The following is a 24,470-nucleotide window of genomic DNA, read 5'->3' on the forward strand; positions in this document are numbered from 1 at the left end:
CCTGGGATATCTCCACCTTCTTTTTCCTTTCCTCCTCTTTTTTTTTGTCTTGAATCTGGCTGATTCTTTGTTCTCCTTGTTAAAAATAGATAAATTATGGCCAGGTGAGGTGATTCTTTCAAATTAAGTGGGACAAAGTCTTACCAACACAGCATAGAGAACATACAGTCAGCTTTGCCAACACTAAGTTTAGAATAAAGTGCCCTCTTCTCAGCAAATCCTTATCCAGAATGTTTAAAGTGCCAACAAGTGCTCAATGTTTGCACCAAGGAGTCCAAGGAACATTCATTGGGGGCACTTTTAAAAGTTTACACAATCAATTCAAGGCTATAAAGAGTGTGTTTAACAACATTGCTGTAAAATGAGATGAACTTGAAAATCAGAGAACTTTTCAGAGAAATAATTAGCCAGTAATTTGTGTTTTTTCACACTAAAATCATGTGAACACTTTGTTCTCATTGCGGTGCTTTTGAATTTTTATCGTACATCTCTAACTATAACCCTATGTTGAAATTGCTATTAAAATCTCAATGCCAAGTCAAAGTCCAGCCAAATTTATTTGAAAATCACTTAATAGCACAAAGCAACTTTGCAGAAAATCACAATGTTAATGACTGTAATTTCTTAATATCTTAATTTTTATATACTAAAAGTTTAGCTGGGCAAAAGATTGCATTTTACATTTTGTTATTATGCCACAACAAGCTTTAATTTCTCAGTAAACTGATGAAGACAGAGAATCAAGAGAATTTGTTAATTCAAAGACTCCTACCACTTCCGGCCTAACTTTTAATTTCTTTTGAAGCCCAGATTATTTTGATCTTTCGTCCACAGCAGGGATTTATATTAACCCTGAAATGCTTCAGTGCCTGGTTGGCATGGCTGCTTTTTTAAATGCCACAGACGTACTAAACCTAAAGTGCTGAAATGTTGCACACCCCCTCACTGTAACTTTCCTACTTGCTTCTTTTTGACCAAATCTGGCAGCAGGAATAAAGCCTATTCAGTCAAACACAGAATATAATGCACTAAAATCTTTCCATTGTCAGTACCTCATATTCTTCATTTTTGTCCTTTATTTTAGTCAAACTGTAGTCAAACATGTCAAACTGTGACAAGTGGCATCCCCTCAACACCTGCAGATCTTGGCGGCCCGTGTGATTGATGCCCCTTCTCCGTGCTTTGCTTATTTCTCTGGCTGTCGGGGGGTCCACCGAGCGTAGTCACCTCGACCTCAGATATAGATGAGTGATCTGGAGTCCGTCCTGCCTGCTGAGCCAGGTGTTTAGCTTGGACGTGGACCATAGTTTTGCGGTTTTCAGAAACCCCTTAGTTCTCCTTTTTCACCAGGCAGAGGAGAGGTTCAAGTAAACCGTGTTCCCGAGGTTCTTGTTCTGTATTGTTCTCTCCCCTTGCCCTGTTCTGGATGCTATCCAGACGTTAGACTGTGCTTTGTCTTCTGGAGGAGGTTTTCATGTTATGGCAGTCGAATGACTCATTAAGCCATCTGAATTGTAAGCATGTGAAGAGGCGAGACCGATGCTGAAAAGAATGCTTTAGCACTTCTTATGTTTATTTATCATTTATAATGGGGGTCCACCGAGTTACTAGGGGGGGGGGGGGGGGGGGGGGCTAAAAAAATAAGATTTTTTTCTAGATTAACTGTTAAATCCATTTGGAATTATCTTTAGTATGAAAAGTATTATACAGGATTAAAAATAAGACACTGAAGCACTCTAAGAATTTTTTGAAATGTCATTTGGGGAACCCAAAATGTTCTACTTGCTGTGAAAATGTAAATAATTCATTAGTGGATAGAAAATGCAGATTTATATATATATATATATATATATATATATATATATATATATATATATATATATATATATATATATATATATATATATATATATAGCTAATTTGCTTTGGAATCAGTGCATTAACAATAAATATTATGCAAATACTCCTAAAGAATGAACTTTGTTTTAGATGTTTTGCTTTATATTTGTTGGGAGATCTAAAAACAGACGCAAATGAAACAAATGATGAAAGAGAGTTTTAACTTTTTAAAAAAATAATATTGATAGCATTCTTCTTGCAAGAACATATTGACTTTTGATTGTACATTTTGGTATCTTGGTAATTTTGAGCACATTGCTCAGATCGCTTCTGAACCTCTGTCGGAGTCAGGTGAAGTGAGATTGCTGGAGAAACAGTTGTCGTTTTTGTGAGAAGTGGTCGTGCTTATAAGCCTTTATGGCTCTTTTTGTATTTTTCAAATGAGACTTGTATAATTCTGATGTTTTATGAGTAAAAGTTTTCACGGGAAGAGCAGGGAAGGGGCAGTGCTGCATGTGTGAGAGGACAGAGGGAGAGGGAGCAGGGCTGGGTGAAAAAAAAAAACCTACACAGGCTGTGGGACTCAAGGCGACTATAAAACCGCTTTCTTGCCCATTGTGTTGATGTAGTCAAGAAATATACCGTAACGTAAAGACAGAAACGGAGATGGAGGAGTGAGGCGGGACCGGTTGCGTGGCTGCTAAGAAACGCTTGTCTTGCGGTTTGCGAGCAAACTTTGTGAGGAGATTTATTTGTGGCGGGGTCTGCCGATGACAATCCTCTGAAACTTTAACTCTCGTATTTGAGACACAGCAGTGCGCAGAAACAAGACTTTTATTAATTTAATTCTCGTAAGAGAAACGGCAAGACAGAAATTAGTTTTGCGAGTGTATATCTGTCCTCTAGTCACAGTTTGAACATAAGCGAGACAGTATAAGAAGAGGTATTTTACTGACTAGGGTCTCCGTACAGTTGACGCGGCTGAAATGGGAGCGGGTGACGGGCGCTCGGTGTCCGCGGTTCACCGGAGCTCTTTCCTCCTGAGGACGGTCCTGCTGCTGATTCTGGGGCTGACGTGCGTTCAGGGGACGTGGGGACCCGGAGTTTACAAATACCAGACCGGGACAGCACTCCTCAAAGATCAGTCAAAGAGGTAAGGTTTATATGACATGACAGATGTATCCTGTGGGACAACTGCAGAAGTTGCCAGTTGACGGTTAACATTGTTTTGAGTAATGTTTGCCATTTATGTCCACTTCAACTACTTTTTATTGATAGCTTCCAGTCAGTTAAAAACGTAAAAGATTTCCAAGGGGAAAAGTAGCCTATGTTATTTTTCACACGAAAGCCTATTTCAACAAGGGGCATAAAGAGCCGACTTAAGTAAATTTATATTTCAATGTTTGTTGAATTTGCTATATGCCTATTCCCAGTTTGAAAATTCAGCTTTGTGAAAACCCAGTAGGTTCTAGTTGGTCAGTAACTAATTGGCCAGAATAACACTGGTTAAGATAGTTAAACTGGTTTCTAAAATATTGTAACTGGTCAGTTAGTTAATGACCAGCTTGGACCAGTTAGAAACCAGCATGTTTCAAAACAGATACCAGTTTAAGATTCTGAAAGAGAACTCAGCAGAGTTCAATGATAACTATACGAACTGTCGCTTTTTGTAGATGAATAACTGATATATTGTTAGAATAAACTATTAATTCTATTCAGTTTGTGCTTCTACCTAAATTCACTGCTGATTTCCCTGCTCTCCACCTAATGCTCCTGTTGTGAGTCTGACAGTCTGTTTCCTCTTTCCTGAGATGGGGGAACACCCACCTCTCCAGTCTGTACCTTTGTCCATGGTTTGTTTAAGTCAAAACATGTGTAAAATATATTGGCATCACTGTCCAGACTTATTCACACTTCATCTCATTCATTCATTAGGACAGAGAGCTTTGGAAGATTTGTACATTGCTTGCTTTCGGGGTTATATTTAGGCAAGTTTTTTTTTTTTTTTTAAATGCTAAATCAGACATAATCAACAGTATGTTTTTTTTTTTCTTTCTTTTTTTCAGTATACATGTCCCTCCTCTAGTGCTGGCATTGCATGTGATTGATTAGACTTTTTTGAGACATAACAAGGCTAGAAATTAGGCAAAACATCATCCAACATGTAAGTCCTCCACTTCTGTCCAGGCCTCATCACCTTGACTGACCTGTGACCACAGCTTATTGCCTTGATCTGATCCTCATATCTTCATGTTAATATTTACTCAGTTTGGGTAAATGGCTTAGAGTTGTTGTGGGTGGGATGTTGGGTGTCTCTGAAGTATGCAGGTGTTGAGTCGTCTTCGGTCTCTGTGCTGATGGTTTGATCTCTCACCCCCTTCTCCTGTCAGGCACAGACTGATGAAACAGACGGTGTTTACTAAACACATGCAGCTGCATCGTCTACATGCTGTGAGACTGAGAGGGAAGTTTATTGCACTGCTGTCTGATGATGCAGTGAGTAGAGGTGCCTTGAGATGCCTCGGATAGCCAGCACTGTTTACTGAGAGGTGCAATATAACTTTAGATATAAAAAACACAGTCTGTGTTTATACTTTAAACCGTGTGAAATACTCAAGATGCAGCTGCTTTGAGTTTACTTGTTTATATAGTAAATCATGTTCAGCCTTTCTTTTTTACATTTAAGCAGCGATTTATTCCTAACCTCATTTATAAAAATGAATTGTTTTTGTAAACTAGTCATTTAGGTTACCTGGCAAAACACATGTCCTTATGTGTGTTTGGGAGTGAGTGTAAATAAATAAATAAATATGGTTATTTTGGTAATTACTAAAATGTCGATTATTTGTATTTGGAAACATTAATTTCTTAAATATATAACAAATATATGTAAAATAGATAATAATAAGTAATATAAAATGTATTATAGATAGTGCATGTATATGTATATAATACTTTAGTATGACTAAAATAATAATTTTTCATTTTTAAAATGTTAATTAAATGCTTTAATTTGACTAAAATGGATAAACTTGACTAATAGACCTACATAATGTATTTGTAGCATTTGTCCAGCACTTATACAGGTTAATCAGACTACAACTGGTCTTAGCATTGTGCACTAATTTTGAAAGAGGTAAAACATGCTTTTAATCCTTTAAATATTCGATTACACATTATGTTCTGTAGACTTTATGCTGTAGTTCAGCTACACAGAATCTCACTGTATGTCTGTTAGAACTACATGACAATGTACTGTATAGATACCTGCATAATTTAGTTTCCCACGCTAGAGCACAGAGAGACTGTTTATCCTGCGTTCTAAAGCATCACAGAGAGAGGCTGAACAGGCATATGAAGTTTTGCCATAAATCATAATTAACCCCGATCCACATCCTAACCTTTAACCTAATCCATTTTGCACATAGCCAAGACAATGCCTGAAATGTAAATGTCCTGAGAAAAGCCCCTTAATAATATCTGTCTAATTAGGGGCCGGTGAAGCTGAGCGCAGTTGGGGGTTAAGTCAGCAGCTATTTCCTGTTCTGCTCGACTTCATTGCCCTGGAGAGCAGCGCTCAGGGTGGGAGTGTGAGACTTGGGGGCCCCAGAGGGACCTTTAACTGTTGACCCATCATTACCAACCAACATACCTCCACCTCTACCTCATTCTGCCTCCACGAAAGCAGGGACTCTTTGATGCTTTAGTATTGCTCCATGGGTTATACACATTAGATGCATTTTGTTTACTGTATTTGTTTTTCTGCTCTGCATTTTGAGTACACTATACTTCTAAAGCAGGAGGAGGAAATAGTTGTTATATATATGGCTATAATTTTGATTACTTTCATTCATGCTTTAATTTGCAAATTTAATGTAATTGTCCTGTGGATTCACAAAAATCTTATTATGAAAGAGGTAAAAAAAATTGTCAAGATAAATGTTAGCCAGTTTGTAAATGACATTCCTGAAAATATACCCAAGGTATTAAGCTATTTTCTTTTTTAAAGAAGAAAATGACAGGCTTTGGTGTTGCGTCATTGTATGAAGACTGTTCAACTCAATTAAAATTATTTTCTCCGTTGATTCTTTTCAGGAATTGAGGTTCTTGTTAAGTTTTGTTTTCAGAATAATCTTAAGAAAACTAAAACTTCTAAAAAAAAATTGTGAAATACAAAATACTCTGGATTTTATTAGTAAAGAGAAAATGTCAGTTAACAAGAATTTTATTTTTTAAGATTGTTTCATGAATTAAGTCCCTTTTTTGGAAAATAAGGTCTTCTAAACTGAAAACAAATGCTGCAGCACTCTCATTTTGTCACGTGAAGACCATGAAACTCAAGATCAATCAATCAAGGAATCGGTTTCAATGTGTAGAGAATGAGATACTTCGGGAAATAGGAAAGTATCATCTTCATGATCTGTGGGGTGTTTCTGTGTGTGCACTCACTCATCCATATCATCCGCTTCAGGGCTGTTTATCCTGTGAGGCCGGCCCTTAAATCTGACCCTAGAGAAGGACTGTCTCTCACCATGGCCTTTGACCTGTCCTTTGAACCATTCTTGAGCAAATCGCAGGAACAGAAAAGGGGTCCCTGCTCTTTTCTGCTTTGCTTTGTCATGCTTTCTTTCTTTTTTCTCTTTTAGTACTTTTTGATGCTTTCTTTCAGCAGCCCATTAATCTTATCCATCCCTCACTGTTTTGCCTAGCATTGGACGTCATGAACGCCGCCTAATTGGGTTATCTTACCCCCCAGTGCATCCCAGGAGGGCTTCATTACTGACCCGATGATGAAATGCTCTCTTTCCTCCCTTTCTGTCCAGCTGCCACAGCTTTCCATTGTCTTCTTGTTCAAACTTAATTTATTTGCCTCCAGAGTCAATAATCTTTGTAGTCTGTGCTACATTGCGGGAGTCAACATTTGCGTCTCAGCGTTGTCTCATGCGTTGTGTGTTGAAAGCTAGCATTCATGCTTTAAATGAGGCGCACTGCTTTTCCTTTTGTCTAAAACGAGACAGTTTCATGATCTTTCCTCTGGTTTGTATGCATGTGTGCGTTGTGCTGCTTTTATTTAATAGCCTTGGCTTGCTTGCTGCTTGCTGCTTACTGCGTGCTGAGTTGCACTATTTCCAGCTCTGTGTGATTCCTGCCATCCCTTTCTGATTTTAGTTATCTCCCCCTTACAGTCTGTGCTATGATCTGCGTGCATTGCAGAGTTATTTATTATGTTTCTGGTCCCATATGTGTTTGTGAGGAAGAAAGTCAGTCTTTCGATCTGCTGGCCAAGTGCATGTTGATGCCAGTGAAATGTAGCATTGCTGGGCTGTTGAAAGCTTTCACGCCTTTGAACTTGTATTACCTACCACATATCTGAGACACAGTGAAGCTAGAAGCAGTGTTTAAGTCAATGAAGCTTTCATTGCAATTTGTTTTGAAAAGGCCAATAAATATGATGCTGTAATTACTTGTGCTTCAATTCATTTAGAAAGAAAAGTATAAAAGTTCTCATTTAGCAGATGCTGAATTCAGAGTGCACTCTTTATAGGGATTGTAGAGGGGCTCAGTGGTGATTTCTAGTGCACCATCTTTTTAAAGGCGGCGTGTGTTTAGGATTAATTATAGTTTAGAACAGTGGTTCCCAAGCCTGGTCCTGGGGGCACCCCAACACTAAACATTTTGTGTGTGTCTCCTCTCTCTGACACCTATCTCAGGTCATAGAGCAGGGATCCTCAAATTCTTGCCCATGAAATCCACTTTCCTGCAGAGTTTCCCTCTGACCCTAATCAAACACACCCAAACATGCTAATCAATGTTTTCAGGATCATAAGAAAATGGTAAGTAAGTTTGATTAGGATTGGAGCTAAACACTGCAGCTCATTGGCCCTACAGGGCAAGATTTGAGAAACCCTGTCTTAAGCCCTATTCGAACAGGATTAATTTTATCTGGGGACCTTGTGTGATTTTGAAATTACCCCCCTACAACCTGTACCTTTAAGACAATATTGGATGTGTATTAAAATAATGGACCCAAGTATTTCTTATGTTAATAATGTTAATCAAACAAAAAAAAAAAAAGAGAGAATCACTCGCTGCTCTTAATTAAATAACTTCTTTAGCTTTAATGGATATTTGTTTATATTTTCTTCAATTAGTTTAGGTAATTTGTATCTTTGTATCTAGTGGTCTGTCTGAGGGCTCAGCCCTGCTGTGGATGAAGTCCTAGAACCCCTGTGTAGCAATATGACGCAGCACCCAAAATACTATCAAAACACTCCAATGCAGCCTCCATTCTTAGATGCAAAGGCTCAAAGGAAACAAAAACCTTGAAAAGATTATATATGACTCCGCCAAATCCAGGCCAAATTACAGAGATGCCAATTGGGATGGGACTAATATTATCACAGGACCTCTGCGAAATATGTTAGGTCATTTGCGGGGGAATTTTTACTTTGCAAATTACAGACATGGCTGATTCGCATGGGATTAAGATCAAAGACAACCTCTGCAATTATTAAATAAATGACTAGAGGTCACCAGGTAATAATAATCCCATGTGAATAGGGCTTTAGTCTCTACTAATGCATGTCTGTTTGATTAAGGAGATATGTAAAATGTGCAATGTTGGGGTTCCTCCAGGACCAGGGTTTAGAAGAAAGTGTTTGTTTGTTTTTTTGTTTTTGTTTCCATATCTTTGAGCTTTTGTTAGCCTACATTCAACAGAGGGCCTACATTGGCCTATATTCAACAGCAGTTGAGCTATCAAATTTTGCAATTAAGTTTGTCAGTCAATCTAAAGTTTACACCATACATTCTTATATTCTTTATTCTGCACCATTTTTTAAATTGTTCAATTTTCTTTACAGACCATAATAGTTATCATAGAGAGAATAAGAGTGTGAGTTTTATCACTGGGTTGCATAATGAGCCCTCATAAATGCTTTGTGATGGAGAGATGTTAGATTACAGGAATAATGGTCTGTAAGTACCGCTCCTCCTCTTTTAACCCTCTGTCTCTCCCTGCCCTGAGGTTTAAATCTGGATCAAAGGCAGATTTTAGCTGCCTTCGCCTCTATCTCTCTGTTCAGAAAGCGGGCAAGGGGTCATTTCCCATTGAAAGGCTTTTGTGCTGTATGTTCCCTATAAATCCTCTCATTAGTTCATATGGAGCTGGGCTGTGTCCAGAATGTTTCCATGAAGGTCCAGAGAATGCTATGCACTGTGTTCTGTTTTAAAGTTGAGAGGATATTTTGCATGGTTTTTATGTCGTTTTGTGTTTTAGAGTAGAGGAGCTTATTGAAGTTACAGTTGGGGAAAGTACCAAATAAAGTCAGGATCAGATGAGAGGAGAGGGGGGTGAAGGACTCGAACAAATCACCCTGTTCACCAGACTGGCATTGTGATATGGGGAAGTGTGGGAACTGTGTTCTGATGACTGTGCCGTTCTAGATCTCTATCTTTACATTGCTTGGACGTTTCCTCCTACTGCCAGTGAATTCAGCTGATTTCTATGCCCATTCAACTTATGTAGCAGATTTGCAGGCTAAAATGATGCTGAACGGACAGAATCAGTGTGATGGGGTTCAGTGCAACTGAAATCACTGTGAAATATGGAAGCAATTATATATAATAGTTTTGCTAAAGTGAATCTACATGTTGACAGAGGTGATGTGACTGTACAAATGCAATTCTGGTGTCATTTGCTCATCATGTCATTGCAAACCCATAAGACTTTACTTCTTTGAAAAACAAAGGATGATGTTTTTGTTGGATGAGTTTTCAGGCTTTGAAGAACATCATTTTACAATAATAATAATAATAATAATAAAATACATATTTTACTTTGTTTCATTGAATTACATTGGATTTTTCTCAACCAATCATTGCTCTCTGATTGTATTGGTATATTTTTGTTGATTTTAATGTTTACAACAATGTATGTTGATGTAGGAAAATGGCCTGCTTATGTTTTTATGTAGAGTGATTTTTTTTTTGTATGGTTGCATTTATGGTAGAGTTTGGATGTACATTTCTGTGTTTCCTAGAGAAGGGCAAGGGTATGATTTGTGGTTTTAGGTTCAATAATAAGCAGATCACAGAAATAGCTCCATGATCTTCAGCTGTAGCCTGACAGGCCTGCGTGTTTGTGTGTCCAGTCTGTGTGTGTTTGTTGGCTGGGCTGGAGCAGTTGGGCAGGTAGTGACCGGATAAGCCTGTGGTCACTCCAGTTCTTTTTCCAGACTCTGAGTCCCTGGGCCTTCATCTCAAGCAGGGCATGGAAACCACCTAAAATTCATAGGCGTTGGACATTTCTGGAATATTTAAGGGCTGGTTCTGTGGGCCACAGTACGTGTGAGAGCTGTAAATGTGTGTGCATGAAGATTGTAGACACCATGTTGCTTCTGGTTACATCTTAATTCCACGATATATAAGACATGAGACATTTAATAAATTTTTATATTATGCAAATGTATTTGTTTAACATATACATTATATAAATATATGTAATTATGTGCAATACAGGTGCATCTCAATAAATTAGAATGTTGTGGAAAAGTTGTGAAACGCGTGTATTAAATAAATTCAATGCACACAGACTGAAGTAGTTTAAGACTTTGGTTCTTTTAGTTGATTTAGTTGATTTAGTTGATCATCTTTTAGATGATTTTAGCTCACATTTAACAAAAACCCACCAATTCATTATCTCAACAAATTAGAATACTTCATAAGTGTTTTTAGTGAATTGTTGGCCTTCTGGAAAGTATGGCAGTGTGGGCAGGTGCCAAATCCTGCTGGAAAATAAATAGGCATCTTCAAAAAGCTGGTCAGCAGAAGGGAGAATGAAGTGCTCCAAAATTTCTTGGTAAACGAGTGCAGTGACTTTTCAAAAAAGACAATGGACCAACACCAGCAGATGACATTGCACCCCAAATCATCACAGATGACATTGCACCCCAAATCATCACAGACTTAGAAACTTAACACTGGACTTCAAGCAACTTGGGCTATTTTCCTTCCACTCAACCTTCTGTTAACATACTTGGATACAGCACTCTGTGAACAGCCAGCTTCTTTGGTAATGAATGTTTGTGGCTTACCTTCCTTGTGAAGGGTGTCAATGATTGTCTTCTGGACAACTGTCAGATCAGCAGTCTTCCCATTGATTGTGTAGCCTAGTGAACCAAACTGAGAGACCATTTTGAAGGCTAGAAGATAGTGAATTGATGGGTTTTTTGTTAATTGTGAGCCAAAATCATCACAATTAAAAGAACCAAAGACTTAAACTACTTCTAAATTCTGTGTGCACTGAATTTATTTAATGCACAAGTTTCACAATTTGAGTTGAATTACTGAAATAAAAGAACTTTTTCAATGGCATTCTAATTTATTGAGATGCACCTGTATATGTATGGTTTAGAATGATTTTACAGTTACTTTGGCAATGGTTACTACAGGTCGCAAAGTTTTATGAAATAAACAACAAAGGTATTAATTTATGATTTATTGATAACAAATAAAAAAAATTCCACCAAGCCAAGAAATGTAGTTCTATATCAGTGTTTTGCAGAATGGTTACAGACCCAACATTTTATTACGGCTTCAAACATGAACATGAACAAAGACTGGAACTATTTGTTATATAATAATAATAATAATAATAATAATAATAATAACAATAAAGCTTTAAATTTGTACACAAACAATTTTAGTAACCATTTATATTTACAATAAATATATATATATATCTTTTTTTGTAAAAGATAATCATATTTAAGTGTTTTAAATAAAAATAATTTATAGATTTAAGAGAGACTAGCTCTAACCTACACCTAGTATTAAATTGCATCATTAAAATTAATTTCTTTGGCTGTTGTGGCATGCCATGTCATGTGTTCTTGAAAACACTGTCACAATTCCAACAAAATCCCTAAAATTTTACACACACGCAATGCAACATGCAGACAATCTACAGTAATCTAGGCAGATTGATGCTGATTATTGAGCATGTAACGGCCCTCTGGCCTGTTTTACTGGTGTGTGATCATAGCTGTGCAAAGCTGAGCCAATGAAGTATAGTAGATATAACGACCTCCATATGTTACACGTGCATTAACTCTCTTTGAATTCTGCTCCACATCTCTTTGACTTATGTTTGCTCAACTTGAGGCATAATGGTTCATACAAAGGTCTGTTTGAGGTGAACTTATCAATGGCTCTTTGTTTCAAGTCGTTCTGTGTAAAAAGACTTGAAATGAATGAATGAGGGAGCTCAAGGGGAGAGAGATCTGATTGGTGTTTCTCTTCAAACCCACGTTCATTCCTTTCTTTTGTGACTTCTGGCATGTGCAAAGAGTCTGGGCTTGGGCCGTGCAGCTTTGTTTTGGTTCTCTGTGTTACTTTCCCCTTCTCCTCTCCTCTCCTCTGTCCTGCCTCTGGTCTGCTCCTCATCAGGGCTGGATTTGCCACTGGCTTCCCAATTAGAAAGTTCCACATTATGTAGGGCACATTTAATAAATACCGTGGCAAACTTTCCAGATGACTTTTGTCCCTCAGGCTTGTTTCTCTTGTGTGCATTTTCTGCTGAATAATTACTGAAACCATACCTTGAGTGAGTTTCTATGTTACAAAGCTGCTTTTAGGGCAGTCAGGATTTCATATCTATATGTATGTACAGAGGTGGGGGGAATATCGATCGATACATTTGTATGGTTATATTATATTGAGAAAAAGGATTCGAAGGGGTTGATATTTAATCAGGGTTTGAATTTTGGTTTGGGACTGCAGATATTGCATGTAGTTTTTCTCATTCTGCATATAATAGATCAGAAATTTCTCAGATATTGATCCGAAATGTATAACATTGTCAAATCTTTGTCAATTTGTATTTTGATGAATAGCTTGAGGGAATACAATTTTAATATTTACTGTATTTATTAAAATACTGTAACTTTTTTTAACAGTGTACAACAATGTACACCAGTAATGCAACAATATTGTAGTAAAATAGTGTAAAATATTTTAATATTTATTTACAAAATATCAGTGTAAAATCAAACTGCCTTGCATTATTGTGTAGGCTATTGCACAATGAAAAACACATCACCATCTAGCATTTCAATTTAAATATTTTGAATGATTTTTTTAATGGCAAGGTTCACAATAATATATCACAATTAATGACATCTATACTCTCTTTCTCACACTCTCTTTCTCTCTAGACCTGTATTACTTTTTTTTAATCAGTCAAACAATATAAATTGGGGGTTTTGTCTGCAGTCACTCATGTTAAGCTGTTTTTTCTTTTCTTTTCTTTCCTCTCTCTCGAGTGGCTTAAATGTTTCTGGCCTTTTTCAGCTGTGTGAAGTGAAGCCCTGATAAAAGCAGCACAAAAGAACCAGTCTTTCTCCCGGAGACTTTGCCTCTGCTCTGGTTTTTGGCTCAAGTTTCTAAAAGCTGTCTTCAATCTGGATGAGCAGCCCACATGCTCACACGCGCAGGACATCATCCCCCTCCGTGACTTGACCTGCTTGTAGGGCTGCGGAAATAATAAAAAGGGGTGGATGTGTATTGCTAGGGAAAGACCGCGAAGTAAACAGAGCTGACAATGCTCTCCTGCTGGTGGTACGGATCATTTAATCTGCATAAACATCATAAAGAGTTTTCAAAGGAGATGGTTAGACTGTTGACGTACGGGCGTCCATCCAACAAAACATTGACCACTTTTACAGTATGTGGGAGTTGGATTTGATCATTTTATGGTGTTATTATTCTTATGTCATCAGAACCATTCAGTACAGGATGGAGGTCAGTTGGATTGCTCTACTCTGATTCTCATATTTGTCTCTCTGTTAGGAACTGGTGTCCGCAGACCGTGACTAAGACAGTGACCTGTCAGGTGCAGAATGGCACTACTCTCCAGAGGGTCTATCAGACCTGCAGGTGGCCTCAGGGATGCAATGGAGGAAGGTGAGTTTATTATCAACACGCACTTACTCAGTGTTTTATGGCTGTGCAGTAAATCTAATGGCATTTTCCTGTTCAGTGGTCAAGAGCTTATAGGACACAGTTCCAAAAGGATCTTGTAAACCCATAATGTTCTTGCATAATATGCATGAGTACTGTATATGCTACCACTACAAAGTCTTTAAAAAAATCTCTATAGTGGGATTTTACTGTAAAAATAAAATAACAAACGTGCATTTTATGTGAGTTTGTGTGTGTTTGTGTGTTGCAGCTATCGCACTGTGGTCCGGCCATCCTATAAAGTCGTGTACCGCACCATCACCTCTCTAGAATGGAAATGTTGTCCTGGATACAGAGGACCTCAGTGTGAGGAAGGTAAGACTGACTGGTGACGTTAGTTGCATCCCAAAACAGAACTTATTTATTAAGAAGTAATCTCTGTACTGTGCGTGTCTTTTTGTCAGTGTTGGGAAATCTACCAAATTAAAAAACTACATTCAAGCTGCTCTTTAAAAAAACATTTTTTTCAGAAGGTTAGATTATAAAACCAACTATCAGATTATGAAACATTTTTAGTTTTTTGGGCCAAAACGTTATGAATCTTAATTATGGTGACAGCATTTAATTTAACTAATAGAAACATTCCAATTTGAAAGCAGCATTTGACTAAATCTGACTAAATATTTTAATAACATGAAATGCATAGGGACCGTGTATTTTTCATAGGTTTATTCAAATAAATCGCCTGACAGAACGGAAAATGAATCTGACTTCCCAATGCTACTTGAGAGAGAATATATTTCCTCTTTTACTTGGCTGTAGGCACGACACACGGTGACAAAAAGCATCTATATAGCATTTCATCATGATACTCGTTGGAAAATGTTGCTGGAAAAAGCTGCACTATTTTGGAGACAACTGAACTGCTGTCACATGGCAAAAAAACAAAACAAAAAAACACTGTAGCGTGGCTACTCCTAATAGATATTCCCCAGCATGCTCATAGTGCAGAACTAGACATGATCTAGGAATGGGAAATGATGCACAAGTGTTTGGGGTCTTCGATGTAAGCATATTTGTTATTCAATGTTTATACAGGCTCACAAAGGGGGGTACCGCACAGCTAATGTCCTGCCCTGAACACAGTTCACGTCTCACTTTGACTTTGACTTCTTCTCGTTCGCTCCACTGTCTCTGTTTGTAAATCATGTCCCACTGTCAGGAGAGCAAATAGTGGAGAAGACAAAAGAAGAGAAACAGGATGGATGGCTATTGTGAGACGTGTGTGTGAGCAAGTTTGTGATTAATGTGAGCGCGTGTCTCAGCTGTGTTTGTGTGCTGTTTCTGGCTGCTTTGCTCTTTGACTGTGTGTGTGTTTGGCTGCATTCTCTGAGTGTCAGCCAGAGCCTCATTGTGAGTCGTTCTGGGACTAACTGTGAGGACCAGCCAGCAGCCATGAGAGTCTCCTATCCTCTCCCAAATGAACCAGCTCTTGTGTGATCTGGCCAAAATTGGGCTTTTTAAGCTGTTGTTTAAACCAGCTTTGCCTACTGACCCATTCATAGTTTTTAAGTTGGGTTTGGTCACTTTTAAGTACCGCTAAATGATTTAATGTGCCAGGCATTGCCAGGGTGGCAAGTCTTCATTTGACTGAACTTTAATTTACTTTTATAGACAGGTTTGGCTTTAATGTGTCTTGTAAATTGCTTTGAGGGATCTTAATAGTGTACTGTGTCTGTCATGTGGTTGTGACTGTGTGTGCGTATGCGTATGCTAAAATCTCAAGTACTAACTGTATGCTAACTTACTTTTCTGTGTGACAAAGTGGTGTTTCTTTAGCCTACAGCCAAAGGCTTTGTCTATCTAGAGCTCGTTTTCTTCTCTAGGTAATAAGTTAACAGTAGCAGCATTTACACTTGAATACATTTTCAGAAGTTTAGTTCACTCAAAAATCACTCATAATTTTTAGCATCATTTACTCTCATGTTGCTCCATGTATGATTTATGATTTTTGCCTTGGAAAACAAAAGGGCATGTGTTGCAAAGCTATATTTCAGATTTCAGTTAATACTTTATTTAATGGTTTGATTTAAATTAATTTGTTCATTTCATAACTTCAACCTGATTATATTCAGATTCATTTATGGACATCTATTTTACTGGCATATAAAAAACATCTCAGCCAATCCTGTGAAATATACAAATATTGTTTTATATTCTTTTTTACGTCGTTTAATGCAGACTCCATCCCAGCAATGATGAACTTATGTTTATTCAGTGACTGCTCAGATGCATTCTATTTAAATGATTAATAAAATGGATAGTTCACCCAAAATTAAAATTCTGTCATCATTTATTTAATGATCTTAAATGTATAATTACTTTGTAACAAGGACACAAATCTTACATATCTAACTAAATTGAAAGTCTTAAGAGATTTTGGTTAAACTATTTCTGCTATCAGATACAACACTGACCATTTAGTAGTGCTATTTATCTCATGCACTCTATACAAGTTACTGTGTGAACTGAGTTGATCTGGTTAACGAAACAGTTTGATCCATGAGGGCAAATCCAAACTTGATTATTGCATTAATAGTTCCCTATTTTTAAAATGAGTTTACTTTAATCTGGAGATGAGACAGCACAGACAAACCCACACCCACACCGCCAACCGAATTCTAATCGGTTCTCTTTTCACCCAATTACATACCCCAAAGGCAGCAGACATCCATGAAATGAGAGATAAAGTGGGTGAATTAAGTTAAAGCTGTTCATCATATGAGAGGGATGATGAAATGGAGAGAGGATACCGCCTTAAGTGCTACACTGTGAGGCCTGTGAACATTAATGTCTTATCAGTACCATGTGAGACAAACTCTGATCACAGACACCCCTGAGTGGAACTGACAGCTCCGTTCTGTCTCTTTCTGTGTCCCTGAAACCACAGTTTACAGTGGGCTTCAGCACCCTCAAGACATGCGCACGTCACTAATGCAGTGCACTGTAGCGAGGAACAGAATCTAGAAAGCATGTTTTGTGCAGTGCAGGGACATTTATTAGTGTCTGGTATATCAGACCGTGGAGAATGAGCTTTATTCTCTTTTACATGGTGAGATGTACTGGCCAGACTTCACCCATGTCATCTTGTTTTATAAGACTGTCTGTCTCTGTTTGTGGCTCAAGGTCATTTTCATGCACACAGTATGGGTTGTAGTTTGAAATGTAAAGTGTAATGGCATCTCAGCGCAGTGAATCTGTGTTTTTTTTAAGATCAGTTAGTTGTGTTCTGATGTGTGGAATGAGGAAAGAAAAATATGCTGCTTCTGGCAAACAACATCTCTTACACATCATTTCCACTTTAAAGCAGAGCTATTAATGTAAGCCTAACAGAACAACTCCTTAGTGAACAAAAACTACTATCCGCAAATAGCAGTTCTGTGATACTGTATAATGTTTCATTGGTGTTTTTTGTTTTTTTTGTGCTTAAGAATTGGTAGTTCTCTGTTTGATCTGCAGTTTATTTTCCTTTGGGATATTAACTGGACATGCCTGCTTTAAAGAGTTGATTGTTGATTAGAGATACCAAAGATTTGTTTTCATTCAGCTTCAGCCCAAACACTTCTTTGCTCTCGTACTTCTTATCTCTTGTTCTTTGCTCATTAGTTCTCCCTCTCTCACCGGCGTCGTCCGAACTAGTAAAAACATTACATCACCGATAAGATACAAAAACATATTTGAAGTAAATGTCAAGCTTTTTTATTAAGATCAGTGTCCCACCCTTGATTACACATTCACACACAAACACACACACACACACACGCAAACACACACACACACACACTGAAAATCTTGATATGTAGCTATTTAGTAAACACCTGAGGTCCATTGTTGTATGAGCAGTTGTGATGTAGTTTTGCTGTCTGTTTTTACATACAGTGCTCTGTGTAAGTTTTTCAGATGAGGCAGTTATTGTAAGGTGCTCACAGATTGGAGCGCTCACAGCATTGAGTCACAGACATCCAACAACTGTATCCAACTGACATCCAACCGTAAACCACTTGCTACTTTTCTCCTCCATTTCCCCTGAATTTTTTTTTTGTTTCTTTTTACTTTCTCATCTCGTCTCTTTGGATAGATGTTTTGTTAAATAACACTGAACTGTAATCGTAAGCAAGCTTTAATGGATATGTCCTGTTATGTATGTCTCATCTGTAAAGAATTCATTGGAATTGCAAGCAAAATGAAAAAAAACTTGATAAAAAAACCCAAAAAGATTCAAATGCACTCAACAAATTACATCATGTATTATCCTGTTAAGACAAAATAATCGAGGCTTTATGTCAACATTTTGTTCAGCCATATCTGTTTTCAGTTCAGTTTATTATTTCAACAGAGCTCCAGAGATTATGCTGTTGGTAAATGTAATATCCTAACACTTGTTAAATCATTATTTCTCCCATCAGTGTCTGTGTTTTTAGAAGAAGATTTCTCCACAGACCTTGGATTGGAGTGTTTTATTTCAATAAATGATGGGGATTAATTCTGAGATGTTTATATTTATACACATTAACTCTTCACCCTACTCAAGTGTGTGTGTGTGTGTGTGTGTGTGTGTGTGTGTGTGTGTGTGTGTGTGTGTGTGTGTGTGTGTGTGTGTGTGTGTGAAGTAAAAGAAACCGACTGACAGTCAGTCAGCGAGTGATGGAGAGGAAGTGAACAGCTTGTGTATTTGTCATGTGGGAGGACGTGTTGAATTAACACGCTTGTCGCAGAAGTGCGAAGGGCCTTGTATCAAACTCCGCCCCTCGGTCAAAGTGAGGCTGTGCGCTTTTGATGCACTAATTACTCGCTCGGCTCGCAGGCATGCGACTGGTGCTTTATAGCCACAGAAATGTAATCTGTGTTTTCACAGCTCAGTTCGGCTTATCAGGGGGTTCCATTCTAAGCTCTAATGCTTCAAACATTAGTTAGTTACACACACTCACTATGGAGGCAGTCAGCTGAGACTGGTTTTTTGGCTCTTTTTTAAGAACACTTTTAATACAGTGATGATTTAAGTTGTCCTTAATGACTTGGGAAAGGGCCAAACCCTCAGGCAGAGCCTCCTGCCTGTCTTTGTTTTTGCCAGCCAGCTTTGTGTAGCTGCGGTGTGTTTATGCTCCTCAAGCGAGGCACTGCATGTGTGTGAACATGTGTGGGAGATATGAGGTGTCAAGAAGTGCATTGTGCAGCTGTTGTGTGTCTGTGTGCATTTGTACTTTGTGTTCATCGACTAACATACTGAACGAGTATGAATGAATATTCCGAACACACTTTGAATGAATATTCTAAAGACACACTTTGAACGGACATTCTAAACACATTATAAACAAACATTCCGAAAGACACACTTTGACTTTGCGCAAATAATAATAACATATATATTAATCGAGAACCGAGATGCACCCACATGAACACCTTTTTAATTCACATTGCAAATTGCCCAGCAGTGGCCTATGAAGTCTTATTCTCTCTTTCACCCCATATCTTCCATCTGTGTTACAGTAAACAACTTTGTAAGCTGTGTGAGCTGTTTGTTATTCTAAATTCTTGCTGCCTGTTCTGTATATTGTATATTCGTGATGTACTGTAATTATTCCCTTGTTTTCCTTTCTCTGCTCTGAGCTGTCCATTTCTTCCCAAGGCCCCAATCAGTCTGCAGGACGACATAACCCACCTGCTGAAATGAGTGTGAAATCTATGTATGCTCGTTCGTCTCTGTGTAAACCAAGAAACTTCAGCTTTAACAGGCCCATCATCCTACATCCCATCACATAAACTCAAACAGGAAGTGTTGCATTGGACAGGGCCCCAATGAAGGAAGTGAAGGTCTGGAGATGGAAAGAAACAAATGAATTCAGTATAAGGAAGGAAAGTTTATATTTATAGAGGAGACATTCTGTTTTTCTTCACCCTGAGGTTGCAATTTCAAATATTTGCCTTAGGCCTCGTTTACAATTAAATGTCAGTTAAATGTGACCCAATTCCCAATTTTTTGTTAGATATGTTCTATGACAGTGTAACTGGAAAAATATGCATGCATTCAGATATTTCAAGATCGGTTTCAGGCCTCATTCATATGTGGAAATAAATCGGATAGAAATCAGATATGTGCCAATGCGACTGTCATGTGAACAGGCATATCAAATTTTCAGAGGGATTGCGTTCTGTACGTCATTAAAACGGCAACAATTTAGTACTTCTCTGTGGTTTAATGACATCATATGTGTCCCGTGCTGGCAAAATGAGTATAAATTCAAACAGGCTATTTTGAGCTACAGCCAAAAAAATAATAATAATTTTTAGCTTTATTTGTAAATTCTCTGAGAGAATTACTTTTTCTTTGTTTGCTTCTTGCACTGACTGTCATCATTAACAGAGTAATTGTACCAAAGCAACTTTCTACCAAAAAGTATTGTTACATTTATAAACCTTAATTCAGTAAAAAATTTCACAACAAACAGTTCAAAAGCAGTTTTACAGAAAAAAACTGCTTTAAATAGTACATCTTGTGAAAGGCACCAAGCCAACTGTGTTATATAATGCTTAATATCTTAATATAAACATAGGAGGACTTTTATTTTTTATGGGGTTTCACTCGTAAAGGGATCATCATATATTGGGGACCTTGGCATCATAAGAAAAACACCTGCAACAATTCTCAGCTGTTTAATTTAGTGTCTACCTGTTATTTCTTGTCTTTTTTAAATTGTTAATTGCACTGAAACAAAGGTTTGTTGCTACACATACATCACATCTTGTTGGGTCGTTGTGTTTTGGTTTTATTGTTGTATTTTTATAAGGCCCTGTAAAACTTAACTATGCATCTTGCCACATGAAACGGCATTGTAGTGTTTTATATTAGAAAGAAGATTGGAAAACCTGAGAAAAACACAGTTTCTTTGTCTCTCGTTTCCCACCTCCCTTTCTAACCCCTGTGGTCGTCTGAGACTGACAGACAACCACCAAAGTCTTCATCTGTGGCGAGCAGTTATGATGTCATTCACATATTCAAATTATTTTGTGGTTGCCAAGAGCCCATTTAATCCTGACCCGCTGATTAAGCAAAGACATAAAAACCAGTGTTTCTTTGATTTCATTTGCAAACATTTGTAAGTGTGTGTTGGTGTGTACATACTGTATGCGTCTGGATCTATGTGTGCTTGCGTGGTGGTGTAAAGATGGTTGTGATTATTGAGCTTGGTTTTGGATGCGCTTTACATAAACTCATGCTTATTAGAGCCACGCTCCGCAGCAGTGTTGCAGAAACCTATAGGATAAAAGGATTAAGAAGAAACTGGGTGACCGCAGGGGGTGTTCTGTTACAATAAACTGCAGTGATTCCCAATTGTGCATTGAGGGCTGTCAGATTGTATCTTTGTTTTCTGCTTAAAGATTATGTTTGAATTTACCCTCATTCACAAAAAGTATAGTATATGAAAGGAAATGTTATATTTTCCTCCAAATTTTATTTGACAGAGCTCTCAAAGTAAATTTACACTCCTCATATATTGTATGCTGAGTGACATTATATGCTTAAATGAACAGAGTACATTATTATAAGTAAGCTTTTGTGTCTTGCCACATCACATATAAATGCCTGGGTGAACAGTTTTGAATGTACTTAGAAAAGCACTTTTTCAGAACCAGGAGTGAATTTATTTATTTTTTTTACTAGAAGGATAGTAAAACAGTATGTGTGTCAGTACAAATGATAAAGTCAGACGTAAGTGACTATTAATGTTAATCTGTTGTGTTGGGGTTTTAGCGACAGCATTATTGCATTAAGAGATGATGGAGGTGCTGGTGCTCACAGGGATGATGGAGTTGCAGTATTCTGTGTGCATTAGAGTTTTCTGCCTGTGGTTTTGGCCAGGAGTGTGCACAGTGCTGACTTCATCTTAACAGAGCAAATCGGTGTCGGGAAAAAAAATCCATCATGCAATGCAGCAGGAAATTTAAAGTGAACTGATTTCATGCGTGTGCTTGCTGGTCTTATGTGTGACTAACTTAAAATGTGTGCCTGAATAGTAGTAGTATCTTCAAATGTAACTTGTGGAGGTGGAATAAGGTGTAGTTTACCATTCACTGTAGTTGCCCTCATGTCTTTCTAAACTTGGAAAAGGCACACAGGATGTGTTCGAAAATATTTACAAATAACTTCACATGCATGGACATAAAAAATAATATTTTGAATGGTAATTCATATTTAAATAGCCATTTGTTAGTAGCTTGTCCCTAGTGAAAAATAAATATACTAAAATAAATTTGAAACACATGTATTTAATGCTTACAAATATATTTACATATTATATACTGTACTTTTGGTATATTAAACTGGTATACCTAAAGTTTTCTAAACTGGAACAACTAATTTTGTACTAAATTCACTTCAACTTTGTGTAAGTAGTGCTGAAGTCTAACTAAAGATACACTGAAGTATATTTGATTGTGCTAAAGTAAAACTATTGCACGTATACTTCGGTCTTTAAATCCAAGATATTTAAAGTGTACCTGATGTTAATCAAAGATCATACAATCCTCATCGCCAGTGACATTCAAAAACATTTTAGGTTTAATATTAAGAAATGTGTATTGTGCACACGTAGTACTACAAATGAAGTTTAATAAATACATAAAAAATTACATTAGTAAGTCTCAAATGATATGTCAGTAAATATATTAATCGATTTGAACTATACTTAGTATGAAATAAATGTATATTAAATATATTATTTTTTACTAGGGGATAGGGTAGCTAACTACTTTTAAGTTTGACTGTAGTTTAACTACTTTGATGTGAAGTAGTAACTTGAAAAGCTACGGTTTGAAATTAGCTTCTCTTTTAACACACACTCACTCACTCGCTATTGCAGCTGCCATTCTTTTTTGGAGACAGACAGTGATGGTAGTTAATCACTTTAATAGACTGTGTGTTGGGACATAATGTATGCGGAGGGATCTGGACTCCCAGCAGCCAATGAGAAGGCTTGCTGAGGGTTGCCTGAGATGTCTCTGGATAGGACAGCAGAGTAGAGGCTGTGTTATTCAGCACTGATGTCTGGGTCTGTTATTTGGGTTGGACATGTTCCAACTCGTCTGTCTTAGAAACTGCCTCTCCCACACCTGAAGTAGAAGGCAATGTGAGTGTGTGCTGCAGAAGAGTCAAACTCTTTCTGGACCTAAATCAGTCTTAGCTGGAGTCAGTGACATGCTGGTCTTGAACTCTTGTTGTATTTATAGAGCTGATGTTGAGGCTTTGAACAGCTCAGCTTTTCCCATGCCAGAGTTTGGAGTATGAAGCTGGCCGGACAATAGTATCCATCATTTGATGGAAGTTCTGTTCCTGCTTGTCCTTTTGGATAAACCAAGTTATAAAAGGCCAAGTTATAATGTTTAAAAACTGCATAAACAAAAGGACTTTTCAAATAGTTTTTATAAAGATGAGTTTGTTACATGCCGCAAGGTCCTGTAAATGCCGTATAAACGATCGGTTTTAGTTCCAGATGGCAAGACAGTGTGATAAAGGCTCCCCGTCTCTTTTTCTCTGCATCACGGTATCTTTTCCCTCTCTGTCATCACAGAGAAAGAGCATGATGAAGGATAAGCGAGTGAAAGGCTGGGGAAATCCAAAAATACACATTTCCTACGACTGCTGCCAGGTATCAGTGCCGCAATAAGTCAATCAGCTCTCTCACTCTCTCTTTTTCCCTAACACTCTAACTCATTGTCAAGGTTGACATTGTGTTCACTTTGGCAGAGGCTCCTAAAGGGTTTAGATTGCAGTTCCCTCTGCGTCTCTGGTGAAAAATGGTGATTGTAGGGCACTTGGAGAGAAAGAAAGGCGGAGAGAGAGGAAAAGCAATAACGAAAGATGGAGCTTTCAGTTTGTTGTGAGGAAGGGGAGGTTAGTGTATTCACGTCAGCGATCATATTTTCTCCACATTACAGAGGGTAAATGGACACCATGCTATTATATAGAAGGGTATTTTCATAAAAAATTGATTTTTCACTATAAAAACATACTGTATGTTTTAGAACCCAAAACTCTAATGCAGTAAGACCATGAAACGAAACTAAGCTGTAAAAACAGCTCATTGCGAAAACATTGAATCTGTCAGACAGTCAAATACAGTAACATATTACAACCTACATTTAAATGTCTATTATTACATCAATGCTATTGGCATGTTATCCGGTCCACATGGAATTTGTGCCTGCAGAACTATTATGTACTGTTATTTTTTTATTTTTGATGTTTAATGTTTATATTTTTTTTCTTTGATAGCAAAGTAGAAATTTCAGCAATCATTAGTCCAATCTTCAAGGTCCCATGATCCTACAAAAATAATGGAGTTTTATATCATATCGACTGCGACATGGTAGTCTTAAAGGCACAATATTGGAAAAAGCACTCTATTTACGGTCAGATACTGAGTAAAACTGAATTCCGTTTTTTATTTATTATTATTTTTATTTAATAATAATAATAATTAATAATAATTCCTTACATTTATATAGCGCTTTTCTAGGCACTCAAAGCGCTTTACATAGACAGGGGGTATCTCCTCATCCACCACCAGTGTGCAGCATCCACCTGGATGATGCGACGGCAGCCATATTGCGCC

General features: G+C 37.6%; 1 protein-coding gene across 5 annotated transcripts in view; it reads left to right on the plus strand.

Annotated features, from left to right (window-relative positions):
* Positions 1-2,381: 2,381 nt before the first annotated feature.
* The window catches only part of emid1 (EMI domain containing 1), a 65,733-nt gene continuing 43,644 nt past the window's right edge, over positions 2,382-24,470 (plus strand). For 4 of the 5 annotated variants that reach the window (XR_008153803.1, XM_052556010.1, XM_052556009.1 and 1 more), the window contains exons 1-3: positions 2,383-2,992; positions 13,690-13,803; positions 14,072-14,175. Coding sequence is in view for 4 of the 5 variants with exons in the window: in XM_052556010.1 (XP_052411970.1) it covers positions 2,826-2,992; positions 13,690-13,803; positions 14,072-14,175 (385 nt within the window). In the remaining variant the exon portion in view is untranslated. Of the gene's footprint in view, positions 2,993-13,689; positions 13,804-14,071; positions 14,176-24,470 lie in introns of all 5 variants that reach the window. The other variant, XM_052556011.1, reaches the window with a different exon arrangement.

Source organism: Carassius gibelio, chromosome B5 (assembly GCF_023724105.1).
Source record: "Carassius gibelio isolate Cgi1373 ecotype wild population from Czech Republic chromosome B5, carGib1.2-hapl.c, whole genome shotgun sequence".
In the NCBI taxonomy this organism is placed as follows: domain Eukaryota; kingdom Metazoa; phylum Chordata; class Actinopteri; order Cypriniformes; family Cyprinidae; genus Carassius; species Carassius gibelio.